The 18,060-nt window shown below is 40.2% G+C and overlaps 1 protein-coding gene across 1 annotated transcript in view; it reads left to right on the forward strand.

Annotated features, from left to right (window-relative positions):
- The window catches only part of LOC146665882 (matrix metalloproteinase-17-like), a 97,290-nt gene that overhangs the window by 56,880 nt on the left and 22,350 nt on the right, over positions 1–18,060 (forward strand). The window contains exon 4 of the mRNA XM_085413667.1: positions 9,970–10,256. Within this exon, the coding sequence (XP_085269793.1) occupies positions 9,970–10,256 (287 nt within the window). The remainder of the gene's footprint in view (positions 1–9,969; positions 10,257–18,060) is intronic.

Consider the following 18,060-nt stretch of genomic DNA (forward strand, 5'->3'; position numbering starts at 1 on the left):
CACAGCATGGACACAGATACACACCTCCCTGCACAAAGTCTAGTTTGCGCTTACTTATTTGTCAAATGGAGGTCCAAATTATGCCATGAAATTAACCTAGTCATGAAAGTTAACTCAACTTAATCAGCCTTCTGTCCATCCAACAAATTTCAAAGCCTTAATCAGGTATTCCTAATTCGTTGCAATAAGCACAATGTGCTCCTTCTGGTCCCAATTCCTTTATCTTCTTCCACCACCTTAGAGACTTAAAAGTCCACAGTCCAGTAATCCGGAAACTTCCAATAACCTGTGGCTTATGTTGAATTATCAAAAAGGAGGAGGTGTGATCAAAAGGTTCAGGAAATCAGCCTCTAAAAATCAAAAACCTAACCTGATTTTCCATCCATTTTTGGTTTTTTAATATCTCTTTTTTTTTTTCGTCCACCCTTGTAAATGGCCTGTATGTGTATAGCGCTTTTACTAGTCCCTAAGGACCCCAAAGCGCTTCACACATCCAGTCATCCACGCACTGGCAAGCTGCATTGTAGCCACAGCCACCCTAGGGCACACTGATAGAGGCAAGGCTGCCGGACACTGGCGCCACCGGGCCCTCTGACCACCAGGCAACAGGTGAAGTGTCTTGCCCAAGGACACAACGACCGAGACTGTCCAAGCCGGGGCTCGAACCGGCAATCTTCCGATTACAAGGCAAACTCCCAACTCTTGAGCCACGATTGCCCTGATCGTCACCATGGCTGCTATTTTACAATCTTTTCCTGTGTTTCAACACTTTGATCCAGGGACAGGAGAGTAATCGGGACAGTCAGTCAGATTTTTGATGGGCCGGTTCACGTTCTCCTCTCTCTTGGGCCAGTTTGGTGGGGAAAAATTATTTTGACAATTACTTTATTTTCTTCACAATTTCAATTCTTCTAGCAGTGCAACCCCTGCATCACAGTCGATCAGATGGGTTCTACCAATGAATCAGAGATATTAAGAGGAAAACATTGTTTTAAGGTCCCAGTATGATCTGTGTAATATTGCATAACAACTTTTAATGGCATGTTTTTGGAGCATCAGTGCTGCTGATATGCCCGCACAATGCTTCTGATCCCGATAAAAAGAGGCCATGAGTAAAGGGACAGTCTTTACAGAATTAAGTCATTTCATAAGTCAGCCTAATTTTAGCCTATTAAGACAAATTACCTATATTGTGCAGCACAAATAAACTGTGAACTATTATGATAGAAACTGTTAAAAAAAAATTAAATACATTTCTCTACCATGAGAAAATGACATGGGCCAGTCTTTGGCCATGAATCTCCCAGGTTACCAAGTTAAAAAGAGGCAGTACCTGGCCCCTGCTTTTGTCCACCTTATTTTTAATTTACTGCTAGTGGACAAAGTCCAAAAAAAGAAATTTAAGTTACTGTATGTGCTGATGTCCTTAAAAAAAAACTTAAAAAAAAACTCCTGCATTTTCAATGTGCTTTGTGCAGGCACGCAATGGCAGGATGGAAAGCAGTTGTAGTTGTTTCTGCTGAATGTTCTCCCTCAGACGCCTCAGGTTGCTACGTGAGAACGCGTTGACAGTCTCTCCCTGTGGCCAGCAATTCACAGTGCGCAACCGATGAGCACCTTCCTAGTCTCCACATTTGACACACTGCCTTCTGGCTTGGAAACTATGGACTCTTCAATAGAAAATTGCTGCAAACTGCTCGATTTTAGCCACAGACCAGCTGTCATCACTGAAGATGGTCCTCCACGTGAAATCTTAGCCAGTTGATACAGAAGTTGCTGTTAATGCACATACTTGTAGTGAAATTGCGGGGCGTGCAATGTGGGTGGTCAGAGCGGCGCTTGCAGAGGATACTGCATGTCTGGATGTACAAAAGTATTTTTGTAAAATAGAGATTTTCCACTTAATTTTGAAGAGCTGTCAAGCTGTCAATAGGTGGCAATATAACCTAACTGGAATTTGCCAATCAGACACAATAACAAACAATACATGGAACTAAAGAGTTGTTACATACGTACTGTCTGTGAAGGTTCTCAGTCATCCAGGTCATCGTAGTCAAAGGAGCTTGCAAAGAAAAGCGTCTGGACTTCTTTAAGTTGCTTGAAGACGTTTCACCTCTCATCCGAAAAGCTTCTTCAGTTCTAAGGTCAAATGGTGGAGAGTCCCAGATATAAACCTAGTGGGAGTGACCCCCCACAGAGGGACAAAAGGACCCCCTGATGATCCTCTAATCGCCTGAGCCAAGGTGGGAAACTGGGCGTGGGTCCCAATCAGCCAGAGTTTCGGGTGTGTTCATTGTGAAACCTGGCCCCACCTTATCATGCGAATTCCTGAGGTCAGATGGCCCAGGATGTGAGTGGGCGTTAAGGCGTCTGGGACGGGATCTCAAAACTGGATTATAGATGGCAGAGAGTTGGTGTCGTAAACCCCCGCCTCTGTTCAAAGATGGTCGCTCACAGTGGACATAGATGGCTTCTTTCACTCCTCTTTCAAACCATCTGTCCTCTCTGTCCAAAATGTGAACATACGTACTCTAATCTAACGTTGTACAAAGAAAAACAACAAATGGCGCAGCACAAACTACATCTGGAAGATGGCAGCTAGTACAGCTGATAAGAAAGCCAGAGTTGGATATGGAAGTATTTTGCATTTGAGGTGGGGGTAACTAGGGTGTGAAAATTGATTTGCAAAAGGCAATGTACAAATGATGTTACTGCGTTTCTTGGACTAACTGAGAAAAATATTCCAATTTAGTGAAGCACTTAGAAGACCACCATCCAGATGTGTTTAAAGAATTCAAGTTGACTAAGTATCCGTTCTCAGAAACAACATTCAAAATATTTTCCTTCTCACGTTATCCTCCAATGTTTGCTACAGCTGGCACTGCCGTTGTGAAATCAACATTTTAACCATTGGATAAAATGTTTCCAGTCATAATCATTAAAATTTCACTCTGTCTTTTCAACTAAATATAATGTTAACAACTATAGTAATTGTCTTGCCATCATGTCAATGAGTTTTTAATAAAGGAGTTTATGTTTGAGTACATGGGATGATCATTTTGTTTTGGTATTGAATTGGATATGAAGAACCATGTAAGTCTACTGTGTACTGTGACCAGCTACTAAATGTCTGGCAGCATGACATCTGTAGTATGAACATGCCAGGGAAGATTACCTTATTTAAATTTGGTTCATTGATTATCATCATTATTCTCTGAATGCTTTGAGGAACTAGCCAGTTCCTCAAAGGGAAATAATTTAAAAATGGGTTTAATTTTGCAGGGTGTGGGGCCAGTTGTGGAGCTCGCGTCTGCTCTGTGCAGAACTCGCATTTCACCATCAGTTCTCAGTTAATGTAAATGTCATTTTTGCAAGATTACAAAGACATTAACATGAACCATTTTTTTTCTTAAATATTTCCATTTATCAGTGACGACTTCATTATTTTGTGCTAAGTTGGTGTAACTGCCAGCTAAAGAAAAGAAACATCCTCAAACCTCTAATTTTCTACTCCTCAGTTCACACCCATGTATCGCCGGCATTAAGAGGATAGTATCTAATCTGCTTCCTCCCTTTCGCTCTCTTTCATGCACGCTCCCTCTCTCGTGCACCTCCGTGCTGCCTTACAAGCCTGCAACAGAAGCAGCTTTTAAAAAGCTTTTGTAGTGAGGAACATTTTTTGGTGGATGAGGAAAGGAGACATCTCTGTCAGAGATGGAAATGTGTCTATGTGATCACTGATCCCTCTGAGTGTAGTAGCCCCGAGAAACGCTGAAACATAAGGAACTCGTCATTCTCATAGAGAATAGGCTGCTTGACTCTGACTAAAGTTAGAACTGTGGAAGATGAAGCCACAGGGAGTTGTCAGAAATATTTCTGTAATAGGAGAGTTGCTGTGTTTTTGCTTGTTATGCTCCCTTTTGCTCACTCTCCCTTATAGTTTGTGTCTGTTTTTTCTTATGATGATGATCATCTATCCACTCCCTCCCTTCATCCTGTTCACTATCGTATCTTTTGTTTGAAGATTGGACAGTGTGTACTTCTGAAATAAAATAGTTTGTCACTTTGTGAAATTACTAAAAACAAAATGTAGAATTGTATTTTTAAGTTGTTTAATGCTTAACAAAGTTTAGTCCACAAGCACACGTTTTACTTTTGGAGACAAGAGCAGTGTCTTTGTCCAACTCCCATTGCACATTGGCAAACACGCTGCTAGTCAGCATTGCTCACCTGAATTACAACTTTATTTGTAGAGGGTATGTATTAACGTTCAAACTTCTGTGATAAGCTGTCAGGTTTGGCAAGAATTCACACAGCAGCCTCAGTGCTCAGACAAGAGGACAAACAGTATGTGTCTTTCTAATTCACAGGGCTCAGAGCACCGCAGGCCTTTTATTTGGTGTAGCAATTACAGAATTTAAAAGCAAGGCTGAATGAGACTGAGATATACTTGAAATGGACAGTAGACAAAGCTGTTGAAATCACTAAATGTGAGAAAATGCCATATGCCAGAAGCCCATTATCACTAGAAAAGTGTGGCTACGAAGGACTTGCCAGAACAAACTGCCCCAGGAGCTCCCAGAATGTAGAGAAAAGAAAAACAAGAAAAATGAATGAACTTTTTAAAATGATCATAATGAACCACTGTTCTTCATCCGTTCTTGAATAGCAAAACAAAGGGGAAACGATTCAGTCGGAGGAATGAGTCATCATCGATCAGCAAGTCCTTAATCATAAAGAATTCAAGTATGAACTGAAACAAATGTCAAACAGAAGGTTTGCTTGACAGGAGATTTGGCTTTTAAGGTGACAAATTCAACAAAAGAAGAGATGGGAATGACAATAGAGGGGTTTTTTTTTCTTTCTTGGAATTGTTTGTAGTGACAGAAGCTCCATCTCTGAATTTATTTGTGACCTAAATGTTTACAGTGATTGTCACATTGTGAGTTTGGCAGGCCGATAACTGGATCAGCTTGTCTAAGCTGTTCATACATACCAAGGATTTTGTTGTGGAGCTAGATTTTTGCAGCATAAAGGGCAGACGAGGCCAAGAGGGGCAAGTAACACACTGAGATTCTGGAAAAGAACAGTTGTAATCCTGTAGATTTAAGCCTTTATGTGTCTTGCAGCAGTCCAGATAACTGGCACTAACAGCAAGGCTGGTCTGGACGGACATTTTCTTGAGCAACCACTTTGTCAGAAATAAATTAAAAGAAAAACTAGAGTATAAGTATATAGCTTAAACAAACTGACTAATGCTTTGATTTTAATTAAAAAAAATTTTTCCCCTCATAATGCCAGTAAAGTAGGTTCCCTCGCTGTGCACCCTGTCACCTGCCTATCTCTTGCCTATGTGGACATTTCGTGTTGATCAAATCTATAGTATGTGATGTAGAAGCAATTTTAATTTCATGCCTCATAGGACCAGTTGAGCCTATTTTCTTAAATCTGTGGTGGAGATTTTTTTTATGAGTGGATTAAAACATCATCCAAACAGAAAAACAGTGTGGTGTCCCTTGAGTAAAGGAGAATTAATTTGTAAGCCAGTTTATCCAGGATTTAATGAAAAGCCACAGCTCCGCTGAAGTTCAGCTCACTCTAAAGGTGTTCACCTTCAACTTCCCCGGCATGGTTTATATTTACCCACATTTGCCTTTTTATGGGTTCTGTTTCCTCTTTCATGTAAATTGCAGCACAAATGAATGCAATGCAGGTGGTCTGACAGATGGTCATTTTTGCTTTGGCGCAGGTACGTGTAAAAGTTGTGTTACCCAGAGCTTGTCTCACACGACGATGTGTGCCTATCTGCATTTTCAAATCGTCTTCTTTAACATGTCATTCCTGCCTCAAGGAAATTCCCAGCATGGAAAACTGGGACTTTATTATATAAAACTATTCAAGAGGTCTATCTAAAATAATACAGTTAGGTGTTTAAATATTTTTTCTAATTTTACTTTTTTTTCCCCCAATTTTAAATGAAACAACTCAGATGCAGTTGAAGTGCAGACTTTTAGCTTTAATTCAGTGGTTTGAACAAAAAGATTGCATAAAAATGTGAGGAACTAAGGCATTTTTTTTCCTTTTTAAACAATCCCTTAAATTTCAGGGGCTCAAAAGTAATTCGACAAATTAAATAACTGAAAATAAAATGTTCTTTTTTAATACACAGACTGAGAGATGCGATTTAAACAGTTCTTTATTTCTCCACACCGGGTGCCCTATAAACACTGTGGTTCAAAGTCCACAGGGTCTGGGAAACACAAAGGCTTCACATTCGCTCCGCTCCTTGTCAACACCAACTCCACACCAGTAGGGATGGGTATCGTTTAGGTTTTATCCAATACCGGTGCCAAACCGGTACTTTTGAAACGGTGCCGGTGCTTAAACGGTGCTCAAACCTGTGCTTAAAGAATGGAGAACAGACAATTGGTCCAAAAACCTCTCATGTTTAGCTGTTTTTTGTAAAAAGATAACAATGTTAGCCTTTTCTGCAGCTATAGGGCAGATATGGTATCACTCTTGGCTGGAAGCAGTGCTTAAACAATGGGAAAAAAATAAATAAATAAATTAACACAAACTTTGTCCAAAAACCTCTCATGTTTAGCTGTTTTCCACTTTTTCTTTGGTCATTTTAGCCTTTTTGGCCAGGGTGAAGGGAGTATCTGCCATCAAACAAGAAGACAGCCGCATGTAGCTATGATGATGTTTGCTAGTTCACCTTACATGCATTAATGTAATAACGTGGTTAGCCTACTCAACGTGAATTACACACGAACAATATTAAGCTACTCACGCAGAGAAGAGCGGCTTTAAGCACTTGTTGCAGGCTGCTGAGTTTGCATATTTTGCTGTGAAGTACAGCCAGACTTTTGACCGCTTTGCCTTGGGCATTTTTAATCTGTAGCTCTGCTCTACAAGAACGTACGTACCTGGCCCCGCCTACTATCCTCGGAAATCTAAAATGATTGGCAAGAATCTAAAGTGTATCACAGCTCAGGAAAAAAAAGCACCGAAATAAAGCACCAAAATGTGCGCTGCTTTTCGGTCTGGTTACTACCGTTTATGTCAGAACCGGTGCCATCATGATACCGGTACCCATCCCTACACACCAGGCAGTTCCTCTCACGCTCAGGGGTCCAGGGGTCACGGTACGAGATAGACCCGGGAAACCTATTCACAGAGACGAGGGTTACTCCACAGCAAGCACAAGAAACGACTGCATTCTGCAGAACCGGGCAATACTAACTAGAGTGCCTCAATATTCCAGCGACGTACAGCTCAGTGCCCCTGCCTTAAGAAGAGATGGCAAACAAATGTGGAATCACAGGTGATTAGCTGCAGGTGTGTGGGCCACAGGCGGGAGCTCAATCTGAGCTCCGCCAGGACAGAGAGACAGGAGAGAGGAACCGAGGCGAGCAAGAGAGGGGATGGAAAAAACAGACCAAAAACATTTGTGGCCACACTGGGCTGGCTGGGCAGGCACAGGGACCATGACAGAAAACCCTTTGCTGACAATGACAGCCTGAAGTCTTGAACTCATGGACATCACCAGATGCTGGGTTTCCTCCTTTTTAATGCTCTGCCAGGCCTTTACTTCAGCGGCTTTCAGTTGCTGTTGTTTGTGGGCCTTCGTGTCCAAAGTTTAGTCTTCAAGTGAAATGCATGCTCAATTGAGTTAAGATCAGGTGACTGACTACTGCTTCTGTCCTGTGTCACATCATCAATAAACGCTGTCAATGAAATCAATAACATGTTTATGCCCAAGCCATTGTCTGCCTCCACTGTATTTTATAGACGATGTGGTATGCTTTGGATCATGAGCTGTTCTATGGCCTGTTTCGAATTTTTGCCAACAGAAAACCTCTTCTCTGAAAAAAAAAAAACAACAAAAACAAACACACACAAAAAAGCACATGGACTCTGAAGGGATGATGATTTGGAGTTTTACAGCCACAGGACCTCTTGACTTTGTATACAGAGTAGCTCATGGTCGTGCAAAGTATTAAAGAGTTAAATGTAAGGCAATCTGCCTGACAGCTAAAATTTAGCTTCAACTGGGTTCCAGGGACAGCAGCAAATCTACAACAGAAAGTCCACTTATCCAATTCAGGGTCGCGGGGGGGCTAGAGCCTATCCCAGCTGTCTTAGGGCAAGAGGCAGGGTACAGCCTGGACAGGTCAACAAGTCTGTTGCAGGGTTAACACATAGAGATAGACAACCATTCGCACTCACATTCATAACTATAGGCAATTTAGAATCGCCGATTAACCTAACCCCACTAATTGCATGTCTTTGGATTGTGGGAGGAAGTCGGGGTACTCAAAGAGAAGCCACGCAAACTCTACACAGAAAGACCCTGGCCTGATAGTGGAATTGAACTCAGGACCTTCTTGCTGTACTAACCACTGCACCACCGTGCTGATTGAAATGTTGTGGCGGGACCTTAAGAGAGCTGTGCATAAGCTGTGGGCGTCGAGGATGGTAACAGGAATGTGCCATAATTTCTCCACAATGATGTAAGAGAAAATACATGCAGCAGTAACACACACACAAATAAAAATAAATAAATAAATAATGTATTGGCATGTTATTCCTTTACTTATCCATGATACTAGTCTGAAGCTAGTTGTAATGGGAGGATAAGGTGGCATTCACTCTTCTTATACTCTGTCAGTATCACACGCTGATTAAATTTCCTAGAGCAGCCTGCAATGGCAAAATGGCTTCTTGTATTTAGACAAAGTGCGCTTGTAGGGACAAAGAGGGTAAGTGCATCATGTAGAAGCAGAGATGAAGGAGGGGGCGAAGGCTGATGGATGGAAAGAAAAGAAAAGAGATCGTAGAGACAATGAGAGAATGAAGAGGAAAGGGGAAATGGGTGGAGAGGAGGTGGGCAAACTTAGTTTGACATTTGAGTGGTTTTCTGTTCATTTCTGTGCTGTTTCTACTGTAGCTATCAGAAAGGAATGACTTCAGAGATGTTATACTGATTGGTAAATGAAGAATAGAGAAATGTAAGAACAGGGTAAGGCTTGTAAGGTGTTCCCAACAGCTGATGCCAATGTCGCGAATGCACATTGTATTCTCCAGATATTGGGACGTAATAAGTGGCAGCAGCATCTAACCATGATATATATATTTATTTATTTATTAAGTTTAAAACACACACACACGCACTCCAGTGAAATCACAGAATCAGGATTTTTTTGTGCAGGTGGCAGACATTATTTAGTCGATCTTCATGCTCTTAGGCAGTCCAGAGCTCCCTACATCTTGTGCTTCTTTTTCCTTTTTCGAATTTTCCTCGTGTGCTTAATCACCTACTCACCAGTCCTTTATTCATTTTACTTCTGAGGATACCATCTCAAACAAGATTGTTAGTTTTAATTCAAAAGGGGCCTATTATGCTAGTTTCTAGTTTTGTATTTTTATGCTGAACTCCATTAGAGTAGCTTTTTATGAGTCACAGCTCAATGCAGCATTTCAGTGGAGCCAGTGAAACAACCTCACTTTTCCCTTAAAGGCAGCTTTGTTTTGATTGGTAGCCCCTCATAAACTGAAGGTTTGAACAGCTGGTGGGCAGGTTACTGTGTGTAAAGCTAGAAATGTGTGTGAGATTACCTAATTAGGGCTCTCCCATCTATATGTCATGAACACCCAAGAGTAATAAAAGGTTGACCTTTTAGCTCACAGGCATGACTTGTACCAATGAGGATCCACCCTTGTATCAGTATATACATAGCTGTGGCTAGGTCTAGTCTTTTCCTTCTCACAGTTACCCTGTCCATTATCAACTTTTTTTGTCAGCATCCCATCCATTTTCTTCATTAGTCACCTCAACTCCTTTTTCACACAGTTCTTCTCCCTCTCCTTCATTATATTTGATATACTTCTTTTCTCCACTTTCTCTCTCTCTCTCTCTCTCTCTCTCTCTCTCTCTCTCTCTCGCTCTCTCTCTCTCTCTCTCAGAGTGCGGACTTTCCCTAAGGATTCTGCCTTATTGGGCAGGGACACTGTTCGAGCCCTCATGTACTACGCCTTGAAGGTCTGGAGCGACATTGCACCACTTAACTTTCACGAGGTGGCTGGAAGTAATGCAGACATTCAGATCGACTTCACCAAGGCTGACCACAATGATGGATACCCCTTTGATGGGCCGGGGGGCACAGTGGCACATGCATTTTTCCCTGGAGAGAGGTTTACGGCTGGAGATACGCACTTTGATGATGACGAAGCCTGGACCTTCAGATCTCCAGGTAAGTGAAGTTGCAGTATGCTATTTTAAATTGCGGCATCTGCTATATTTATAAACTATTTGGTGCCAGCAACACAAAATAAGACACTTTAATTTCCTTTTTTAATGTTCAAAATTAGTTTAATGTTTGAATTTTAAAAGGGGCTTTTCAGGCAAACAATTCATTACTTATAGATCTTTTTTTTAAAAAATCTATCTATTCAGTTTGCATTGCCTGCCTGTTAAATACTTTATTGATTTTTAAAATCGTACTCTTGCTCATTACTTTAAATTGCCAAAGTACTGTACGTCAAGGGCCCCTTCAGTGCCTGGGTGTCTACTTTCATTGGTTATTCGATCTCTGCTGGTTATTACAAGATCTTGACTGCCAAACATAGGTGACCAGTGTTTGCAGGTTCCAAACTGTGGAATTACTTTGATGTCAAAAAACAGTTTTTGTACCAGGCCTAAATGTTTTTATTTCTTCTGTAAGGGGTTAACACAAAGCACTGGGTAAGTGGCAGTATGAGGTATTCTTGCCACTTTCTATTTCCTTGATTTCATGTTATCTGAGTAGTTTGAGGGATAGCGCTATGTAATCTCTACTACGTAGGTGGATCACTTCTTACTATGAACCTACTGACCAATCAATTATCTGGAAAACAAGGTCACAATTCCTGGAAGACCACACGGATCTCTCTGCACAGTAGAGTTTTTAATGTCTCTTTGTTCCCCTGATAACCATCATTATTAAATATAGATTCTTACACACAACCTTACTCCAATATTTATTTATTCTGTAGGCAGAAAACAATTTTACAGATATTTTGTTGTCCTATATGCATTAATATATGATCATAAAGCAAGATACCTATATTCAAGTTGCTGTAGATTAACCCAACATTTGAAGTCTATATTTAATCATTGCTCTCACACCATTAAACACTACTGAGGCTACATCTGAAAGAGCACCAACTAAAACTCTCCTTCAAACAGGCTAAACTTTATTAACATAGTAGCCGTTTTAGCAAACATGGTGCTTAAAGTGCACCCTTTTAACGCTATATTATACAGTTGCTCTCCTGCCAATAAACTTAGCAACTGACTTAGCAAGTTGATAACCAGCTTTGTGTGACCACTTATCCTAATTGCCAATGTTAGGGTAAGTGAAGCCAAATAGCAGAAGACATCCTGTGTATACTGAAATCAAATTGTAGTACAGGGCTCTGGATGTTGCCACTTGTTTATAATTGCCAAACTGATTAGCAATTTGCTGGTTATTGTAAACCTTCTAGAAATCAACATCAAACTAATTTGCTTATTACTGGCTGTTTGAACTCTGACACTTCTGCATTCACCTCAGTTCAAAGGAAAAGAAAATGGCACTCTATTATTTACTGGCTGTATATCGTGTTTCATCATTATTTATTTGTTTGTTTGTCCTGTTTCAGTTCACTCCCTATTTAAGTCATTATCAAAATGGATTATTAACCTGAGTCACATTGATTATTAGCTGTTTTCCGATGTGTTAATACTGTCACCACCACACATTTAGCCAGTGAAACATGTTCATCCAGTGTGTTTCTTGCTCTGAATTGTGTGGTTTAATAGATTTGTTTATGCAGTGTCCTCTTGAATGATCTGGCCAAATTTCTTTCATCAAACAGTTTTCAAAGTGCTTGATTACCCGCCAAGGGAGATGTGGGAGTTTGAAATGAGGACATGTTGACAGTGGCTCTGAATGGAATTCAATCAGCTTTGCCAATCAAAAATAAATGAGCTCATATTAGAGATATCCGTCATTCTTAGACAGCTCTGGAAAATCTCGCCCAGTGTTTTGTCTCAAAACCACTTACATTCACTTTTTCATTATTCACTCATATGTTCATTCATTCACCTTTCTTCTTGTTGCACTTTTGCTGAACCATATGTGTCTTTGTTGTGTTATGAATATGTGTAAACCTCAGACTCTATGCTGTGTGTGTGTGTGTGTGTGTGTGTGTGTGTGTGTGTGTGTGTGTGTGTGTGTGTGTGTGTGTGTGTGTGTGTGTGTGTGTCCCCTCACAAATTAAATATTTGTGTGTACTATTTTTTTCAAAATAGTCGCCACAAGGTCAAGTTCCCTAAACATGCCAGTCACTTAGCATCATCCTCATTTTACGTCCAACGTCCTTAGCTTGAAAAAAAAAGAAAAAGAAAAAAAAACAGAAAGTAGATCAGGTTGGCAAGTGGGAAAGCATTAAAGGACCTCTCATCTGGATGAAATAAGCGGATGGAGCAATCAAGTCCACTGAATGCATCATCAGGCAGGGACTGTCCCAGCACGGTCACACGAATGACAGCATAAATCATTAACTCTCCTTTTCTCTGACTTGCTTTCTTTATTCGTCCTTTCATCTGCATGACTGAACTTAAAATGACCTTCCTCTCTCCTTTACTCTATGCCTGCATCTGTCCCTTCTTTATGAAAGATGAATGGACAGTAAAAACTGATGAGAAGGGGGGGTAGCAAACATGTGATAAATATTTGGCACAATTGCTTCACACAATCCTCCAAAATGACTTGACCGTGTAGAAATGTTCGCCAATCAGAAGTCTAGAAGCCTGGGAGGGAAAGAGTAAACAAAGATGGCGCATAGAAACAGAAATGAGTCCTACGTGTGGACAGACAGTGAGGTGGAATCATTCTTCAATATCAATATCTTTTCCACAATTCTGAGGAAAAAAAGTCAGAATTCTGACTTTTTTCTCAGAATTCTTTTTTCTCAGAATTCTGAGATTAAAGTCAGAATTATGAGGAAAAAAAATCAGAATTCTGACTTTAATCTCAGAATCTAAGATTAAAGTAAGTTTTTTCTCAGAATTCTGGAAAAGAAGAAAAAAAAGACATGCCCTTTTTTTCCCAGTGGCCCTAATCCTCTTCCATACCCAACACACAGAAAAAGTTGCCTTTCAAAAATACCTGTGTTTGTGTGGACGTAGCCTGAATCTAACTAATGCCTATCATTGTAGACTCTCTACTTTACAATATAAAGGGGCTTGAGGCAAATGTTAATGTGAGACTATATAATTAAATTGAATTGAATTAATGAAATAAGGGAAGCAAGCCTGAACATAACACACCCAAAATAAAAGATTATCAAAATAAAGCAGGAAGTAGCAAACACTGAGACATGGAATAAGACATGCAAACTCGACAGAACTAAATAAAGGCCATGGAGAGAGAACACAGAGGGACTAGACAGACACAGGGATTTGACTGGTGAAACAGGGATCTCAAAAGATGACAGCTAAATATTATATAATCTAATGAGGAACAAAAGCAAAAGTAAACTCAGAAGCACTGGGAAACAATATGACAAAGGATTAAACAGAACTTAAACACAAATCAACTCACAAAACTCAAAATACTGATTGTTGGTTCCTCTTGGTGAGCAGTTGGCAAATGTTTGCAGACAAGTCAGCATCTTCCATGAAAATTATGGGCTGCTGTGGTTATTTACCAATGGCCATTTGGCAGTTTGATGCACTACCCTCTTTGCCAGTCGTCACTGGGTGAAATTGGTTGCACTCTCCAATGGTCACTCACCACAACTGGTGTCTATTGTCTTGGGATGAGGAAAAATTCCCTAAATCTAGTAATTGTCTAGGTTTAAACAAGCTCTCAACTTCTTGACCAATACTTTCGCTACCTCGGGCATCACATGCTGGTTTTTTGTCAAATGCCACCCGTGTGTCTTCGTTACACAAGTCTGTTTTTCAGTGTAGCGTTTTAGAGACCGCTAAAGTCAGGTAGCTGAAGGTGTGGCACAGTTTTCTCAACCAGATCCATCCCATCTAGAGCTTTGCGTTTTGCACATAGTTTTGCTTTTTTCCACTTGCAGATTAATTTCTTTTCATTTACTTGTTTACTACACTTAAACCACTACTTATTTAATGTAAGGGGAAGATTATTGTTTGGGTTAAAACATGCTTTTTCAAAACAGAAACCCTTCAAGTTGAAAAATGACGAGCTGGGATTGACAGATCTATTTTACTAATGCCATAATCCATTGACTCATGCACGGCTGCCGAAGGACAAGTTGTGCGTAACTGAAACACGCAAGCAGCTTTGACAAAGCAGCATTATTTGACATCGCAGGAATGAGAACAGGCTGTTTTGACATAGAAACTATTATACAATGTCTACACAGGCGATGTAGTGACAGCAATGCATTTGTACTGCACCAGCTTTAGTGCTGTGTCTATGTATATACAGGATGCCTTCAGGGACAATGCTGAATGTAGTTCACTTAATAAAAAGTATAAATGGGAGCAACCAGTGCATACTTTCTGGTGAAGGCACAGTGTTACACGGAAGTAGCTGTGTAAAGATTGAGAAAAAAAGAAGTTAATGAGAAAATCAAATATGACCTTATTTCACACCTGCAAACTCGCACTTACTGTGTAAAGTGGTAGTGCATGTTGAATTGTCAGCTTTGTTTTGGCGTGTAGTCTCTGCAATTCTATAAGTGTTTGTGATGACATAAAGAATTATCCACCAGTCTTGTCAGTCACCTTAAATGAAATGCGGTTTCCAGGTGGTAAAAAGTTTAGTTCGTCACAGATCTATCTCCCATCAAATTGTGTTATTGAAGACTCGTGTTCCCTCACTTGTTCCAGCGAAATGTTAGGAATCAAATTAACTTTGATTTGTCTAATTATATCTGCTCCTTGTGGGTATTTGATGTCTGTATTTAGTCTTTTGTTTCTAATAAAATTGCAAATAGTTCCTCAGCAGGGGAAGAGTAATTGTTACTGCCATGCTGTGTATACCACCATCTGCTAAAACGTCCCTGAGGCCAATAGATAGAGTGCCAAAAGTTTTTTGATGTGTGAGGATGCTATTATTCCTCCTCTAATTCCAAGTGAAGCCTTTTCCCTTCCAGGAGAAACAGAATCACACAACTTGGCAGCCTCTACCTATTCTAACTTTTTATCACCTTACCCTCAGCATTCCCAAATAGAGTATCTGCTGGATGAAAGATGAATTCATGACAAACTTTGACATGAAAACCTCTTCCAAGGCTGGAAGCAAAATAGTGTAAGCAAACAGAATTTATGAAGCACCTGCCCTCACAATAGGAGCGATTTTGCCGCATAGAGATAATGATGCGATCAGTGTGCTTCTCGGGGTTATGTATACATTATCTTGTGAAATGCACTGTACAGAAAATGTTAGTTATACTATATGCACATGACAAACCAATACTTTATGTGAAGATGCTTCACTATGCGGGTAGCTCCTATGGGCTGTTGCCTGGGAACAAGCAGTCTGCAAGCACAAAAATAATCACTTTGTACTTATAATCAATAGCACTAATAAAAAGTGCTTGACTAATTTAGATAGTATTGTTTGTAATTGTTCCATAAATAACCTCTTGCTCATTTACATTGTGTTCAGGTTTTCCATTAAACATCAAAGATACACAATGCAAACATACTCCTATGTTTGGTATATTATTAAACCAAATAAGAAACTGTACTGAAGCTCCAAATGTCATGGCAGATTGTTGAGAGTCCAAAAATTCAGTGTGTGTTTAGACATCATTTATACTGAGAGTGAACTTCTAGACTGAATAATAAGTGTCAAAAATAATGAAATGTGCACCCCTGAACCCATTAGGGAGCTGAAAGCAGTTGTTGATTTAAGCACAAAAATTGGTCCACGCATTTAGGATCACATTAGCAGTGTGTACCTTCCCCTGTCAGATGACTTGTTATATAATGGTGGATAAATTGTATCTAACTTCAGATACTCATTCGTCCAAAAGTGCTCTTTTTTTTTTTTTTTGAGCATTCACAATGGAAATTTTAAACTGTTTAAAAAATTGCACTGAATTACATTACAGTACATTACATTGTGTGGTCCACAAACCCATACTAACTGCGGTAGTTGTGAATTAAGAAATAAGGCCCTGGCCACACAGGCCTAGAAAGCAGTTGGCATCGCCCTGGCAAATACCAGTTGCTAGGGAATAATGACTCTTCCCAGATCACTTGCGACTGATGCTAAAGGCTAAAATTGTGATGTTTTGGAAGTCTGAGTAAAAGTTGTTTGGAGAACGAGGGTTATAACTGTGCTTCCATATGAAATTTATTAAGCTGTATTCATTGGCAAGACTTGCATAAAAGCACGAACTGAATCGTACACATCATAAATCTGAACTTAGATACTGGAGTGTTTTTTTATTTCACCCATAATGCTGGGTTAACATATTTTCATTCTCATAACTGTCGTCCACAAGAAAGAAGAAGAACAAAAAGATTCAGCACCCTCGGGATGCATTTTGACCTCAGCCTGGAGGCTTTAAATGGTGATTTGATTGGTGTGTGAGGCTGTCTAACCCAGCTGGTGAGTCTGTGATGGGGCCAGGACCTCTGTGGATGTCCCTCCTTTGTTTTCTGCTGTCAGGGCTGCGAACCATATGTTGCAGGACAGCAGCTCAATCTGCTCCAATTAGACCTCCCACCAGGCTGTTGCAATGGCAAGGCAAGCAGACGATGCTGGTAGTGTGGCTTGAGCGTGTGTTTGAATGTGTGTGTGGAATGATGGCAGAGGCATCAGCAGCTGCGTAGATGTAGGTTTGGTTAACAGGAGGAGAGGTCAGCAGTGGGGCCTCACCTTTATGACTCAAATTCACTCATAACCTGCCTCCAAAAAACTATCCATTTGGTTAAAAAGCATAATGGTGTTAACAGTAAAAAAAATTAAATAAATATATATATATATATATATATATATATATATATATATATATATATATATATATATATATATATATATATATATATATATATATATATAAAATATGCATTACAATATATTTTACGTGCTAATGTTGGGAATGCCGTTGATTTTTGCCTGTAATAAATAATTCAGAGAGGATTATTGTGTACAGAAAATGGCCTTTTTCCTGCACTGTGATGAATTTCCTCAAGAGCAAACTTTGCATCTAGTGCATTAAGATTTTTCATCTGTAAAGCAACAAACTACTTTTTTTAAGCATCTAAAGAGGAAACTCTTCCTGAATGTCTCTAATCAGCTCCCCAAAGAAAGTCAGAGTCGATGAATTCTCTTTTCTTCTGTGGTGCTGGGTGCACAGTTCAGCTCACGTCCAGATTTTAATGTTTTGTTTAGCTGTTAAAATTGCCTTCTCTAACACATTGAAGCGGCCAGGCTGGTGTTGTGAGGCTCAGGGAAAAAAGTTAATTAAAAAGCTCTTAATTTCTTCACGTCACACTCTGCCAGTCTCCCCCTTGCTGCTATCTTGCATCCCGCTCTAGCGTCATCAGCTTGCCTAGCTTGTCTCCAAGGCATTGCTTAGCTGATGCCGGTATCACTGCTGAACTACATATCCGTCTGCTTGTAAGACAACAGGCAAAGCTATCAGAATCATAAATTGTTGCTCTTAGCAACTTTTTCAGAGGCGTGATAATCCCTTGGGAAGATCTAAGCGTGTTAGGTCAGCCCACAAGGTAAAAAATGAGTGTTGGCGCTTCAGCAGATTGTGGAGCTATGTAATTGTCTTCAGAAAAATGAACATTATCAGACAAATCCGTATCTGAGTAATTGCCTTTGCTAATTCCTTTCCCCCATCTCCCGGTGCATTGTTCTCAGCGGGACCCTAAATCTGGGTCTGCTAAGGCCAATTCCTAATGTGTATGATGCTGCTGAATAGTGGAAATTAAGCACCACATTTAACAGGCCAGTTCACCCCTGCTGTGTAGATGGATGGTTCTGGCATCCATTAGGAGTCGTGAGAGGTGGAATCTCGGTGAGATCA

Source organism: Rhamphochromis longiceps, linkage group LG7, assembly GCF_057381845.1.
Source record: "Rhamphochromis longiceps isolate RC_006_pf linkage group LG7, R_longiceps_female_GT1.1, whole genome shotgun sequence".
NCBI classification, from domain to species: domain Eukaryota; kingdom Metazoa; phylum Chordata; class Actinopteri; order Cichliformes; family Cichlidae; genus Rhamphochromis; species Rhamphochromis longiceps.